This window comes from Sander vitreus, chromosome 24 (assembly GCF_031162955.1).
Source record: "Sander vitreus isolate 19-12246 chromosome 24, sanVit1, whole genome shotgun sequence".
NCBI lineage: Eukaryota > Metazoa > Chordata > Actinopteri > Perciformes > Percidae > Sander > Sander vitreus.
Window position 1 is genome coordinate 6,246,378 of NC_135878.1, and position 15,416 is coordinate 6,261,793.

Genomic DNA, 15,416 nt, shown 5'->3' on the forward strand with positions numbered 1-15,416 from the left:
GGGGAATCGTAGTATCACGGCTCCATTCATGCTGCCTTTTTATTGTGGTGGTGCACGCACGTGAACCTACTGAGTTGATTGAAGCAACTCAAATCAGCTGTTCTGTAACCAAAAACTCAGTTTCCCATCTCAGGATAAATCAACTCAGACATCAGGGTTAGACTCAGAATTTGTTAAACCTTATTCCTGAAATGGGGCCCAGATTATGTCATGTTAGTGTAAATTAGCCTCCTTTTCTTATGAAATTCCTGACAAAGACGTGCCAATGTCACAAGCTTTTGAGTCTTTTATTCAAAATGAACTGGATGAAATGAACAGTACGATAAATATTGTGAAGTAAAAAAAAATTGTGACTTTGGCACAGTGTTGCTGCTTTGCAGTAGGTGGCAAGAGCACATATATAAGCAAACTTACAGCCAAGTGCTTTATAATTAAACACCAACATTTAGACTGCCAGTTAAAGAGCTGACTTGCTTTTAGTAGATTGGCAAATTATATACTTTACACGTCAATTTATATATAATGTGTATGTATGTTTGTATATATACATTTTTAGACAGATGTGGCTGAACTACAATACCAGTACGCACACAAAAGTTAGACATTTAGCAGCATTTACTAATGGGTACATCTTGGTGTCTGTATGGAGAAAAAGTGTTTTTTTTTAATTATGAATTGAAAACAAACTAAAGAAACAAATGTGTTCCTATTATTTTCAATTGAGATATGAAGACTGAACTCACTCTGAATAGAAAATATGGTTGTGGTAACATTCTGAGAAACTACAAAAGGATAGTTTTTTTGAGGTATTTCCGGTGGGCATTTTTTATGCTACCAACTCAACTCAGCTCATGTCATTATGGACAAGACATATGGAAAGCAACTTTTGAACATCCATTTTAAACAAGAAATACTAGTGGCTCTTGGATGTAAAAGTCTGTGTAAGGCAGCAGCTGCACACTTAAACAACAACGCCATGGTGCTAGGATGCAGGAGAAGCACAGAGGGATGAAAGACGGGCTGAGACAAAACATGAAATGAAGGTAGAGATAAGGAGTGATTGTCATTGGATGGGGTTTGATCACGCCATTGGTTGGCTAGCGGAGCAGTTAATGGTCTGAAATCACACCAGCGTTTCAGGCAGTGCATCGGCATTGTCCGAGGACAGCAGCTGCCAGATCTGCCACCGGTCCCGCTGCCAGTCCTGCCACTCCGGGCTATGCGGCACCATTTGGTTCTCTGTCATCAAGGCAGAGTTACTTTGCGCTGCACTCAGCCTCCCGCGCTGCAGAGGGGGCCGCTGAGCTGTTGAGGGCTGAGGCGAACTTTGGGAACTAGACAGTTGATGGTGGGCGTTATAAGGGGGACGAAAGCGGATGTCGTTACGAACAGCAGGGCCACCATCGCCAGTGTTCACCCCGCTTTGAGGTCTTGAGGTCGGGTTAAGTCCGTGTCCGCTTGCTCGATGGAGGCCTTGCGTGCTATTGAGGTGTGACGTCACAGAGGGGTTGGTGTTGAGCTGGGTACACACTCTGGTGACCGGGGGATGGGGTCTGCACTCGGCGATGCCAGGCGCTGTCTGAGTCCGTTGCAGCGTTGCCTGCTGCCTGCCATCGCCATATTGTCCGTCGAGACCTTCCTGTGAGCTGCGGGAGCTTCCCTCTGACATGTTGCCATGGGAACCTAGAAACAGAACATCAACTACATCAGTGGAATTAATTAGTTTAATGAGTATCACTGAATGCATCACTAGTTGATGCTTGACATTAAAACATTTTTTTTATTGACAAACCTTTTGGCAGGCCTTATTGCATCTTTGATGGTAAGAGAGAAATAAAAAAATAAAAAACTTCTGATAGTTTTTTCTTTCATTTTTATGCAAGGTCAATTTAGAAATTACAACTCCTTTAAATTTGTTAAGCTGAATAAATTTCCGGTGGGCATTTAAAAAAAAAAAAAAATCTGCAGAATTTTGCACATTTTTAAACCTAATACAGTAATGTGTTGGTTTTCTGCCCTCACAGCTGAATGCATTTACCTAGCATCATATTTGTAAATTAGTTGCTAATTAGATGACTAAAAATGAATAAAAAAGCAGCGGGACTTTGGTTTTTGATGATCAGAAAACAAACAGCTGGGTACTCAGTGCTGCTCCTTAATTTTAAATGTCCTGCAGCTTCTTGTTCCACTGATAGTTACTGTAATAACCAGCACCAGGTGTCAGACACTTACTCATCTGGCTCCTTAACCACTAGGAACAAAATTTGCAGAGGGCCTGCACTGACTGAAAACAGTTTACCTGTGTATGCTTGGTCCTTAAGTGTTGGTTTCAGAGTAGTGTGCCACGTCCCCCAAATGTTAGCGTGCTCCTCTGATATAGCATCTGAAGGAAGCAAAAGGCCGGTCACATTCCTCTCCATACTCAGTTACACAGTAAACAAGGGCACATAGAGTAAGAACCAACTTGCTTCTTAATACCTAGCAAAAACGTTTTAAAAATCAAAGCTACAAATTACAGAAATCAAATCATCTAGCACTGAGAATCATAAGCACTATACAGTTCACCTTTGGCACCCCAAGGGTCAGCCCCAGGCTCTCTGCTCCAGCCGGCCACCTGACCCACCAGAGTGTACTGTTCTGGGACACGGAAGAGAGGCTCGCTGCCCGGGCTTTCTGGCTCTCCTCTCCGCTCACTCAGGATTGGGGAGTTGTTGTCATAAGGGGACACCTCGCCGCTGGACACCTTGTTGGAGTCGCTGGAAGAATGGCGCTCGCTCAGGGCGAAGGGCTCCTCTGACTGCAACAGGTCGGGACTCCTGTTGTTATTTACAGAAGGATGAAACGGGCAAAGACGGACGGAGAGAAATGGCAGACCACGTGTATGTGAACACCTCCTGTGTTTACGTGTGTGGAACTCACTGTGATGCTTTTCTTCTCAGCAGGTAGTCCACCACATCTGGATCCGTCTCCAACAGATTCATCAAAACCTCATTTTGCAGATCAGGAGGCACCTAAAAAACATGGTTTCTTTATTCATTTATTTCACTCAGATAGTTTTGTTAAAAGTTAACGTTTCCTCTACTCATATGCCCGTTTTAAATCATACCTACAAAGTTAACCTGCTTAAAACAACTTTACAATAACAACATGTATTTTCCAAACAGTGGTCAGGTACCAATTCTATATATATATTCTCATAAATTGCATTAACCTAAACATGTGATATTAAAGTGCACTTGAGTTCTAGTGTATATATAATAAAATAATAATAAAACTGGAGGAAGAACCCTGCCCAAATACACTTACTTTCTACGAATTATCCTCAAATGCTTTGAAGGCATAAGCAAGTTAGGAAACAACTTTCAGATGTCATTCAAAGTCCTTGAGCTGCCTACAAATCTGTTTTTACTCACCAAGACTGAGTAAGTCAGTCCCAATTCACTATACACGATTAATAGCTCTTTATTGGCTTACTGCAGGAATGTAAGCCTCAGGGGAACTACAGTGGCAGATTACAAAACATAATGGTGTAAGGTTTCGGACCTGAAATGACCTGAACTGTCTGTCTGAACAGAAAGGAACAAAAGCAAGTGATGATGTGTGGTAATCCGTGCATGAAGGCTTTCATGCCTGAATTTTCAGCTTTTATTTTGGAAAGAATAAGTTCAAAGTATCACAATGAAAAGTCCTTGATGTTATTGTAAGTACTAAGAAGAATTTAAGAATTCGGGCATGATTTTGACTAAAAAACACTCCTATCTGTCATCTTGCACTCTTAATTGTTTTTCTTTTCTTTCTCCCCACTAAAATGGGCAGAGCTCTGTTTTCATTTACTTAGACACAACCATTGTCTGCTAAGCCAGGCGGGATTGTCTTCCTTTAGGCCTTCATGGGAATGCGAGAGGGGAAATTGTGCATGAGTGAATGTGTTTAGCGGAGGAGTGGAGGAATGAAAGGAGGAAACGAGGATGAGCGTTAGAGACACACGCGCCCAATGACTGACCATGAACAGGGTTTGGTAGCTGGCGATCATCCTCTGCAGCACGGCGATGACGGCTGTGCTCTCCTCTGCCCTGGCCGAGCTCTGGACGCTGAACTCCTTGTCTGAGCTCTTCTGCTTGTGGAGCAGATTGGGGCCAAAGATGGTGGCCAGGTTCAGAGATGTCATCTTGTTCCCTGTGATCTGGATTTGGAGAAACAAACAGTTTGGATTCAGACCATAACAAATCTGTAAACAATGATGGGACGTAGCATCAGTGACGTCACCCATTGGTTTATGGAGTGCTGTTTTAAAGCCAGGAGTTTGCATTTTGACCATCACCATCTTGGTATTTTGGATTAAGAAGTGACCATATTTGGACAAGAGGGCGGAGCTGGGAAGGATGACACGGTTAGCTAGCTAGCTTTGGATGGCAAGGTGCTACCGAATGCTGAACAAGCCATTTTTAGGCAACCAAAATGTTCCAATTAACTTTCATGACGTTAAAACACAGTGACTGGGTCAAAGTTTGAGATGTAAACATCGACTGCACCCAAAAACAAGTTCACGGCTATTAATGTACACAGTGCCATGGATACGCATTGCTAAGCCTCTGTCCTGATTTAACCACGCCCTAAAGCATCCCTTGCTTTATTGTCTATTTTAAAATAAATAGGACCATAATTTACCAAATGAGCATCATGTTGTATTGAAGACGTCTTGAAATGAGTGATTGAGACCATAAGCCCATTAGAAAAATGTTTACTGAGGTAATAAATCAAGTAAAAAGTAGGGTAATTTTCTCATAGACTTCTATAGAGTCTGACTTCTTTTTGGAGCCCTGCTGGAAATTAGATAGAATGCAGGTTTAAGGCACTTCCACATTGGCTTCACTTTTCCAACCCAGATGTTGCTGCTTGGTTTAGACACAGAAAAGTAGATAATCAGGTACTTTCTCTGTAACCCATTGAGGAGGCCTTGTTTGAATGAAGGATTGATGGTGATCGTTATTGCACAAAGAATGACATGTGCTGGCACAGTGAGAAAGAAGCAGAACTTCTGTATCTTCTGAAAGTGTGCACCTTCTGGAGAATCACATGGAACGAGACTGAGCAGCCATGCTAGCAGCGCTGTGAGGCTGTCGAACCAGATAGATGGACTTTATTAATCCCAAATTGGGAAATTACTCTGTTACAAGCAGCAAGTAGCGATAAGTACTGCAGAAATGACATTACACTGTTTTGCTGCAGTTACATGGTCCTTGGAGACATTTCCTCTCCTCCCTCTTGGCTCTTCTCTCCCTTTACTTCTCCAGTTCCCACTGACATCTCCATCCTTCCATGTTGATTTTCTCACCTCTCCCTCCAACATTCTGTTTCTCTTGTCACCCCCATCCCCTCCACCCTCTCTGTTTTCGTCACGTTAACAAAAGATGGCTAAAGAGTTGGCACATGGGGTTTGTTAACACTAAAAGTGTTGGCATGTATGACAGCTGAATCTGTTTCTGCTAGGGTTGAGCGATGGTGTAGTACATCCTGTGACACAATTGGCACCTAAAGTTACAAGCCCTTCAAAGCTTTCACAACTTTTTTTTTTAGAGAAATATTCATTTTTCTGCTTCTCTCCACATTTCCTCCATTTCCACTCCCAAAGGAGAAACAGTCACAGGAGCCACAAGCGCCCAAAAGTATGAATGTATTGTTCCCGGACGAGTGTAAAAAACGCTCCCGACTTCCTGTCACAATCTCGGATAAAGATACTGGAGTCATGCTTTTAGTCCATTCTCATGTATACGCACGAAGGCGACAAAACACACTTCCATCTGCGCACAGACTCTCTGCTTCTCTCTCACACTTGAACAACACAGTCACACTCCCTTGCAATCCCCCACACACATGCAGAGACATAAAAACAGTTTTTGGGTTTTTTTAAAGTAAAGAAATTGATGCAGCCAGCCAGAGAGATCATCTTTTTTATTCCACGCTTTCTTCCCTGGTCAAAACCAGGCGCCTACATTACACACAATGCAACTGGACTGCAGACAGTTTGATAGATTTAAGTGCAATTTATAAGACTTTGAGTAGCTCCTTCTGAAGCCATGATAAGCTTTATACAACTTTTTTTAAGACTTGAGCCACACAAACTGATTCCTATCACTTCTTCAGTAATTTCCTCCCAATGAGGTGGAAAAACAAATCAAACAAAATGTGTAAGCTGCCCATAAGTACCCTGTTTGCACTTGACTACTATCTTTGAATGTTTTGGATATGTTTTTTTTTCCTCATGTTATCGTTTGCTACTTAATTCCTGGATTTAATGAAGGACCTTTTTAAGTCGTATTCCCTGTTGATACAAACTGGCACTCACCTCTTTGTCCTGCCGGTCATGGGCGTGGTCGGCCACAGTAGACAGAAACTCCAGGAGGCGGTGGAGAGTATCACTGTTGCATGCTGGGAGTAGGTAGACCAGTAGCTGAGTAACACTCTGCTGCTCATCTGGATCCAACACTGCAACACAGATTAGGATGGATAAGGTTCAATGAAGACAAGAGAGAAAATGAGAAAGGAGGTCAGGCAAAGAGGGGAATAAAAAAGGGAAGATGAAGCTTACATGTGGTGTTGATGAAGGCCGTGTAGAGCTCCTTGGTGAGGAGCGGGTCAGGCATGTCCCTGAGGAACTCCTTCAGCAGGGCAGCCACATCGTGGACGCTTTGTTCCTCATCCAGCTGGACGTCAATGCCGCGATCGAACTCGTCACGTAGCTGAAGCAGGGACAAAAAGAAAAGAAGGGGCAAAGGAAAAAGAGAGGAAAAGGGCGATTCAGAAACGACCTCCACACATAACAATGGACATTATTTTCTAGGTAGTGCACACACAGGCACATACAAGCACACACATGCACTCACTTCCTGTTGGTCCTCTTGGTAGACTCTGCGCTCAAACTAGTTTCACCAGTAAGCATTTTAAGCTCTACAATCTGACTTTTGGATTACTTCCAGAGAATTAGCCTATTGTCGGCCACGATGATGGATATATCGGGGTCAATCTGCTCAGTTTACTCTCGCTTACAGCAAATAAGATGATACATTCTTATTTCAGTAAGCTGACAATGGTGGCAAATGCATTAATGTTGACATTGGATTGTATTAACAAAGTCTAGTAGAGAATGTCAAGAATAACATACAGATGTGTGAATACAAACCATTTCATTCAGTGCGTTTACAATAAAGACGAGGTGTTATAAACATACATGGGGGTAGAGTGGTCCCTCTAATAATAATTAACACTTAAGTATTATGTATGGAGCCTATTCCGACTGTGAACATTTTTATATAAAAGGAGTTAAAAAATAATTTGGTCCAAGTAATTCTCCTCTTTGCGCATCGTTGAAATGTTGTTCCGTAAGGTCCCACACTGACACACAGGCCAGAAAAAAACTGTATTTTAAAGGCAGGAAGAGTACAGCTGATCAATCCATTAAAAGGGACACAGTGATTCAATCAAATGAATTGATTACACAATGAAACCAAGAGAAATTGAATGTCTTTTTATCTGAAGGTCAGTCCTATATTTCATTAAAATGTAATAATTCAAGTGAGACCTCTAGCTGAAGGTAAAAGACATGTGCTTGTGCCCGTTAGTGAATGAATAACCTCCCTTCCCTCAATAAACGATACGTGTCTAGTTCCCTGTAACTGCTACAAGTGGAAAACAGTTTTATAAAAACATGCCACCGACAAGATTATGTAAAAATGATGCTGCCCAAACTGGATGAGCCATGAAGCCTAACCGTGATTTTCTTTGCAGTGTATGACAAATACATTGCTTGAATAACTAATACAGCATTAGGACCAGATCTGTTGGATGTTTTTTTTTAGAAATATATTAAAGTGTTTTTTTTGTTGTGTGTTGGCTTTGGCACCATGGATAACTGTGTTGGTTATTGCACATCTGTTTTAGAGCTGGGCAATATATCGATATTACTGTACATCTATATCGTGATATAAGACTAGATATCGTCTTAGATTTTGGATATCGTAATATAGCGAGTGTTGTCTCTTCCTGGTTTTAAAGGCTGCATTAAAGTGATGTCATTTTCTGAATGATGAACTTACCAGACTGTTGTAACTGTTCTATTATTTGCCTTTACCCACATAGTCATTATATCCACATTACTGATGATTATTTATCAAAAATCTCATTGTGTAAATATTTTGTGAAAGCACTAATTGTCAACACTACAATACCGTTGCGGTATCGATATTGAGGTATTTGGTCAAAAATATCATGCTATTTGATTTTTGCCCTGATCTGTTTATAAAAAGGTTTTGTTTGTTGCGGTTTACTTTTTTTCATAAAAGAATATGAGACGAGCAAAATTAGTCTTTGATTTGTTGTAAGGAACCCAACAATGTCACTTCAGACATCGCTCTCCATCACCAAAACTCCGAATGACCTCACCTGTCGGACTCTCTTCTTGGAGCTTCCAACTCTAAAGATCCCCACAGTCTGCAAACCTGAGTGGAGAAGAAAGAATATAAATTTGATAGATGTCTCTAGCACCTGTCGTAACAATCAAAGATGAATGAATATATATGTTGGCGACGGTGGTAGAGTATTATATGCTCACCGTATTTCTCAAGGTGCTGGCAGCAGCTGTCGACCACCCGGGGCACCTGGCGGTAGATGGGATTGAGGCTCAGCCTTTTGTCCCGGTGCTTCTCCTTTTTACTCAGCGTTTCGGCCGGCAGAGAGAGCTGCAGGGCCTCGAGCAGGCGGGACTGGTTGTCGTCCAGGTCCGTGATCGAGTCCACTGACATGCCTCCCTGAAGGATAACAGTGCATTTCATTCAGACAGATTCAACTGAAAAAAAAAGAAGGAAAAAAAACCTGGTCCCAGGTCTGTAGCTCAGACTGTAGTCTATAGCGACGACATTTCATGTCCGGGATTGTCCAGGTGCGGCCGGAAATTCCGCTGGATGTCCCTCATTTTGGCAGGATGTCCGTCACCTTCCGCTTTCTTTGTGTTGGCATTTTAAACTCCTGTCGACTTATAAGGACTATGGTTAACTGCTCCTCAGATCTCTGCAGGGTAAATCCAGACAGCTAGCTAGACTATCTGTCCAATCTGAGTTTTCTGTTGCACGACTAAAACAACTTTTGAACGTACACGTTCCACCAAAATAAGTTCCTTCCCGAGGCTATTTTGCAGCAGCACCGTTGCTTTGTCTGGCGCTTAGCAGCGACCAAGACGAATGTGATTGGTTTAAAGAAATGCCAGTTAACCAGAGCACATTTTTCTCCCATTCCGGAATGCTGTGTGGACTAGCCAGACCCTCCTCCGCAGCACTGTGGAGGAAGGTCTGGCAATGCGAGACTATTCAGACTGGGATTAATGTATTGTTTTGTCTCACCCTCCTGCGTGCTCGGGGTGCAGCCTCAGGCGTGTTGGGTGATGTTGACTCATTGGCTGTCTCAGATGTGGAACTCAAAGAGGAGTTACTGCTGGATAACTCCTTATTGGACGGCCGCTTGGTGGCAAACTGCAGGAGAGATGATCCAAGAGTTAGTGGCTTGTCCTACATATACTACAAATGGGACAATTTGTCTTATTCTATATATTTCATAAGAAAAATTGTCCTTTTTAGAAAAGGAATTCTCTGAAATTGATAGACCTGTAAAATGGACGACACAAGGTCGGAGGAGTCCTTGTGCTCCTCGCGCTGTGGAGGGTCCTGACGATAGCTGTCCTGACGCTGCCTGTGTGTTCTGTCATTAGCGATGACCTGGGAGAGCACTATACTGAAGGCCTGGGGTATACATTCTGGTGAAAAAGAAGATGAGGATGAAAGAGACAAGGACGAGGAAGAAAAGAGGCAGAAAAGAAAGGGGATGAGTGCAAAAAAAATTAATAAAACTTTGTGGATGAAAACTGAACAAGAAAAGCACAACGTTAGCTGCAAGAAGGGGGGGGGGAGGAAATGAAAGCTCTATTAGCAACATCCAAAAATAGCTCTTAGACTCTTGTAACAGGAACTTCAAACACATCTCCAATTAAACTTCTGCTGCAGCTCGCCTAGCTTTTACATTTGATAAAAGCCTCACAACACGTTTACTACTATGTCAGTTCAATTTCTTAAAGCACTACTATAGTACATCTGTTTTCCAAAACAAGACATCACGGAAAGAAAGTTGGCAAAAAGCTGGCTACGACGGATCACTTATTCTAGTGCCTTTGACCAAAATAACACAACTTTGATTACTCACACCTGCAAGCAATGCCATGTTCTAACTTCCTTTGTTGTATTTACACTAATTTTGACATATGACAGAAGTACACAGAGAACAGTTTGTTTTGACAAGAAGTTGCAAAAGGCATATTCTTAAATTGAGCAAGAGTTTACACAAGAATCTGGTGAAGCGAAACCATAGCAATTAATTTAGGACTTGCAAATGTGTGTTACTGCTGAGGGATGCAAACACTTGACCGAGCTCACTTCAGAGAGAAATGATGTCACATTGGGCCATCACAGGCTATATATTCCATTATACCGAATCCCAAAGCCTGAGCCAACAGATGAGGAAAAACAGTCTAGCTGTGTGTGTGTGTGTGTGTGTGTGTGTGTGTGTGTGTGTGTGTGTGGAAAAGAGGCAAAGGAAAACAGAGGGAGAGAAAGCGAAACGCATTCCACAACCACAAGTGGAGAGCTGTGTTCATGAACAACTTGACCACTAACACTGTGACACAACGAATTTGCTTTGCAGCCTCACAGCATTAACAGGGTTTATGTAACCTACACATGCACATACACAGTCTGGATCGCATTAATGTACAATGCTTTGCTAACGTAATGCAAAGTACTTCACATGCATCCACGGCCAGACCACATTTATCAAACCATGTCAGATTTTCATAAATCTACATTTTCCAGGCCTACAGCTTCAGTCTTGATTTTCAGCAACATTTGTTTTATAGCTATTTCTTATTTATGTCCATGCAATGTGTTTGTACTAGCTGGATATGTTCTATGTCTGTGCAGAATGTCAGGAAAGTTATAAATAATACAAAATGTTTGTTTTAATGTGCACAAAGTGCCAGATGGGTGGAATTTACCACACAGGACAATACAGTGAAAGTGCCAAAAAGTGTTTTAGAGACTAATTTGTAATTCTTTACTTTAACTGACAACTTGCTTGATACTATCTGAGGTAAAATAAATAATAAAATAATAATTACCCATAAAGTACTCAAAGCTGATTAAACTATTACATCTTATTTGCAGATATAGTTTGACTGAGGTCTGGCTACGTCAAAGGAGCCAGCGTTCTCCTTGTCTCTCCGTTTCTGTCTTGCAGAGAAACGGGTGTGCCTGCTTCAAAGTGAAATGCAGGGCTGGTATTCAGAGACCCTGGGAGAAAATTAAATTTCCATCCATTTGGCAGGTTAGACCACGGGTACATCTAAGCCATCTGCTCTGGAGGGGCAAAGCCAGGCATGTAGTGGAGGGGAAACCCACCTACACTCGGCTCCGAGCTGTACCCTGACATAACTGTTACATACAGTATATGGAACTCAAAGTATTTGTCCGAAAATGTACGATGGTTTACCTCACCAACTGTAGTAATATATTTACAGTTGCCCTTGACAATATCAGGCTGGCCGAAGCATGTGCATTTCTTTTCAGACAACTCATACTCATATTTATTCAAGCAGTAAATAATGTTAATTCCAAGGATGACAAAGATAGCACTGAAAAAAGTCCAATTTTAATTTTCCAAAATATGAACAATACTTCTGATTCTGGAAAATAATGCAGACTACATGAGATACTTGTTGTTTTTTTTGGATACTTTTTGCATGCTTGCCAGAGTCAGATGAATGCATGCTTTGTATGTCTATGAACTGTTTATGAATACTTGTCATAGCTCAATGTCTTAAGTGCATGACTGTATAAAACTTAACTAAGTAATTGCCATTATTTACTAATTTGTAGTTAGTTCCGTGAGAACACTGCAGCCTAAGCAGATATCGTCACCGGTGTGTGTATTTTTGACATTTCCATGTGTATTTATTGTAAACAAAACCTGGGATCAGTACAAATCTGACAAGAAAAGCCCAATTCATTTTGCCTCCTGCTCCTCTCGGCAACTGGGCTCCTTTCTGCTTAGTGCAGCAGAGTGGCTGCTTCTCAGAGCCAGTCCCCTTACAAGGAGTCCCTCCACTTAAGCTAAATATAAACTGTCAAAGCCCAGTAAACAGAAACTATGTTTTTCTAACCCCGCTGTTCACCTGCCTGAGGGGCGGGGACCACAGACCGGCCCTCTGTCTCGCTGCCAGGGGGGGGGGAGAGGGAGAGGGGGAGACCGAGAGAGAGAGAGAGAGAGAGAGCGAGAGAGAGAGACGCTGGGCGAAAAATGGATATTGCCATCGCCAAGGTAACAGGTACCCGGGCGGGAGATGAGATAGCAGTGGCATATCAAATAATGCCAGTACTGAACCCCAGGAAAATCAGGATCTGTGTTCAGTATTTTCTTTAACCTCTCATCAATCTAGTCAAGGCGCGTACCTTTGTCTTTACTCTTCTCTTTTGCTAGCGAGTCCAACTTCCTCCTCAGCGACTTTTTCCTCTTCTGTCCATCTGTGCCGGGAAAAAAAAAACAAGAAAATAAATCATCTGAAACAAATGGTTTCCATATCTTATCTCGCTTAATATATCTAATAAGCTGATGTCAGGAATGCAGACATAAATTAACCACAGAGGGGAAAGCCGTCTGTGAACTCAAATCCATTTAACTGAAACATCAGACAGGTTCAGCTATGGTCTTAGCCTGCAGAAAAGCATATTAAATTGATCACCCACTGGCTCATATGTGTTAAGGATTTTCTTAGTTTTGGAAATATTGGACTGCAATACTGTGTGTGTGCGTGTGTGTGTGTGTGTGTGTGTGTGTGTGTGTGTGTGTGTGCGCGCACTTTACATCCAGGTTTTGGGCTGGAGTGCTCTGAAAGGAGGAAAAGCCACTTGTCAGCTCTCAACTTGATGAATGACTCCTGAACTTGCTGATTAATGATCAGGGAAATCTGGAAGCCGTGGCACACGCAACTTTAAAAGTCTCCAAGTCCTCGTGTCGCGCCAGGATGTCAGTTTGTGAAACCTCAGCAGCTTTTAATGCCATCATTCGGTCGCTTTGCTGTTGGTTTTTTGGTATCCAAAACCAACTCTTTTACACACCAGATCATTGTGAATCCACCAGAGAGTCTTTGCTTTCATCTGCTGGTTTAGCAACCTCAGTTTGAACCCCCAGTTGTTCCTGTCAGCTGTATCGAATGAGTCACTTTGCAGGGTTCAGGTATTTTATCCAGCCCCAACAACACGCTCAATAGTAGCCTGCTACGTTAAGGAGCAGGTTGTTTCCTCATGTGTCCAACCGTCTCTGACAAATCTGAACAAGTTCAACATTGCTGCTGTTCTTTGATAATCAATTTATTGCCACTGTAGTGATATATGAGAAACGTGCATGTGCTTTTAAGACTCCAAGCTGTAAAGAAAACGCTTGGAGTCAGAAGGACAAGAGGGGAAATCTTAGGGTCTATAAGAGAAGAATAAGTGAGGAGTGGGTGTGAAATGAGAGAAATGAAGCAGATGTTGTGAGAGTGAGGGCAGCGAGAGCGAGTAGGGAGAAGCAGAGATAGGAAATGGTTTGGATTTTTGACAGATTGCTCTCAAAGCGTAAGGAAATCCCCCGAACCTCCAAACTTACCCAGTCTAACTCCTAACCAGTTGGGAAACTGTCTAACGAGCCTTTTGTTTCTTCTCTCTCTCATCACATCCTCGTCCCATCCCTCTTTCTCTCTCTCACTTCTATCTCTCTTTATTGTGTTTTTCGTTCTTGAAGAAACATGACCCCTGGCACTCGGATAAATATGAGAAACAGCAGGGCTGAAAGCCCACATTAGCACAGCTGAAATGGCACACACACACACACACACACACACACACACACACACAAAACTCTTACACACGAGTTGAAATATTTCCCTAGCAAGCACATGGCGGCCGTTAGGGGCTCTGGAATTCATAAGCAACACAGACAAGTACGTATTAAATCATGGCTGGGAGAGGTTTAACCTTCAGCTGGAATGCAAGGCCCTGGATAATCCACCGGCTACACTATACTGCTGCTATGGCGGCCACTCCACTCCTATACAGTGCAGGGAAAATGTGCTGCACACTGTGCGTAACGTGCATCTGTGTGAGCATGGACAGACCGTTCTAATAGCAAGGCTAAATCTTAAACTGAAAGTAAAATTAGTAAAAGTTGTATTACAACTTGGGTCCGTTTTTGCACTTTTGGCCATCATTGTTATTGATCATGACCTTGTATTGAACCAATTGCTGAGGTCTGGAAACAGCAACAACACTATAAAGAAATATTTTGTGGTAAGAAACAAGAGTTCAGACAAACACTGGTTGTAAACAAGCCAACTGTTTAGCCAGACTATCTAAACCAGTGGTTCCCAACCTGGGGGTTAGGGGTCAAAGATCTAGGGAGTCATGATGGTGATGACTAACAGGACAGGGAAGCAGAAACAGAGCTGTTTGGAGCAGTTTGTGAACAGTGTTTTCTCTGGAAGATGGTAAGTCCCTTTTGGGGTGGACTTTGGGCTTTTTCACTTTCTAAATCTGTAACATGCACAAAAAAGACATAACATGACAAAGGAAAGGGAAAAAGCCAAAAAGCATAATATGAGAAGTCTGAGAAAATAACCCTGATGATGTCTCAGTTTAAAGTTTTCAATTCTTTAACAAGAAGCCTGTATTACAAACTAGGAGCATGGAGAAAAGACATGGGCATTTACCAGGAAAAAGAAACAGGTGAGTTGCGTTATGGGAAATGTAGGATCCAGAGTTTTTGGAGGTTAATAGGGAGTAAAAGTCTTTCTGATACTACTAGTTCAATACTAAATCCCTTTCTATAACATCTGCTTTTAAATATGTTGTGCATTCCAGTATTAGTATTCAATCTGATAACAGAATTATAAAGGTTATTAACTTGTTATATCTTCCCCACGTGTTTGCATTAAATTGAGTGGGATTATGTATATTTTCCTTTTCTATAAACTGTGCATGTGGACATTCTTAGCATGGGCGGGCCCTGTAGGAAAAACCACCAACTCAACCAGTTCCAGTGCAGCGCTCTGCCCATTTCTGCTATATCTGGATTAATTTGTCTAATTTTGTCATTTTCCAAACCCTAGTTCATGTAATGGTTTGGTTTACATGACCAAAATACAGTTGTTTTGCTTTAAGATAGGACCACAAGGACAAATACAGCCTTCTATTGCAACATAAAGGACTTTTTAATAGTGTAGTGACTAGTGGGGTGACTACACTCTGCCTCGGCTGCAGCGGAAAGGGAGTCGCGTGGCGTTATGG

The 15,416-nt window shown here is 42.1% G+C and overlaps 1 protein-coding gene across 1 annotated transcript in view; it reads right to left on the reverse strand.

Annotated features, from left to right (window-relative positions):
* Positions 1-273: 273 nt before the first annotated feature.
* Positions 274-15,416, reverse strand: part of LOC144512778 (rho GTPase-activating protein 6-like) — a 41,388-nt gene continuing 26,245 nt past the window's right edge. The window contains exons 3-14 of the mRNA XM_078243701.1: positions 12,546-12,617; positions 9,654-9,802; positions 9,393-9,521; positions 8,609-8,804; positions 8,440-8,495; positions 6,590-6,740; positions 6,347-6,486; positions 4,004-4,183; positions 2,920-3,011; positions 2,566-2,816; positions 2,300-2,383; positions 274-1,683 (exon numbers count right to left, since the gene is read on the reverse strand). Of these exons, the coding sequence (XP_078099827.1) occupies positions 1,124-1,683; positions 2,300-2,383; positions 2,566-2,816; positions 2,920-3,011; positions 4,004-4,183; positions 6,347-6,486; positions 6,590-6,740; positions 8,440-8,495; positions 8,609-8,804; positions 9,393-9,521; positions 9,654-9,802; positions 12,546-12,617 (2,060 nt within the window). The 3' untranslated portion in view covers positions 274-1,123. The remainder of the gene's footprint in view (positions 1,684-2,299; positions 2,384-2,565; positions 2,817-2,919; positions 3,012-4,003; positions 4,184-6,346; positions 6,487-6,589; positions 6,741-8,439; positions 8,496-8,608; positions 8,805-9,392; positions 9,522-9,653; positions 9,803-12,545; positions 12,618-15,416) is intronic.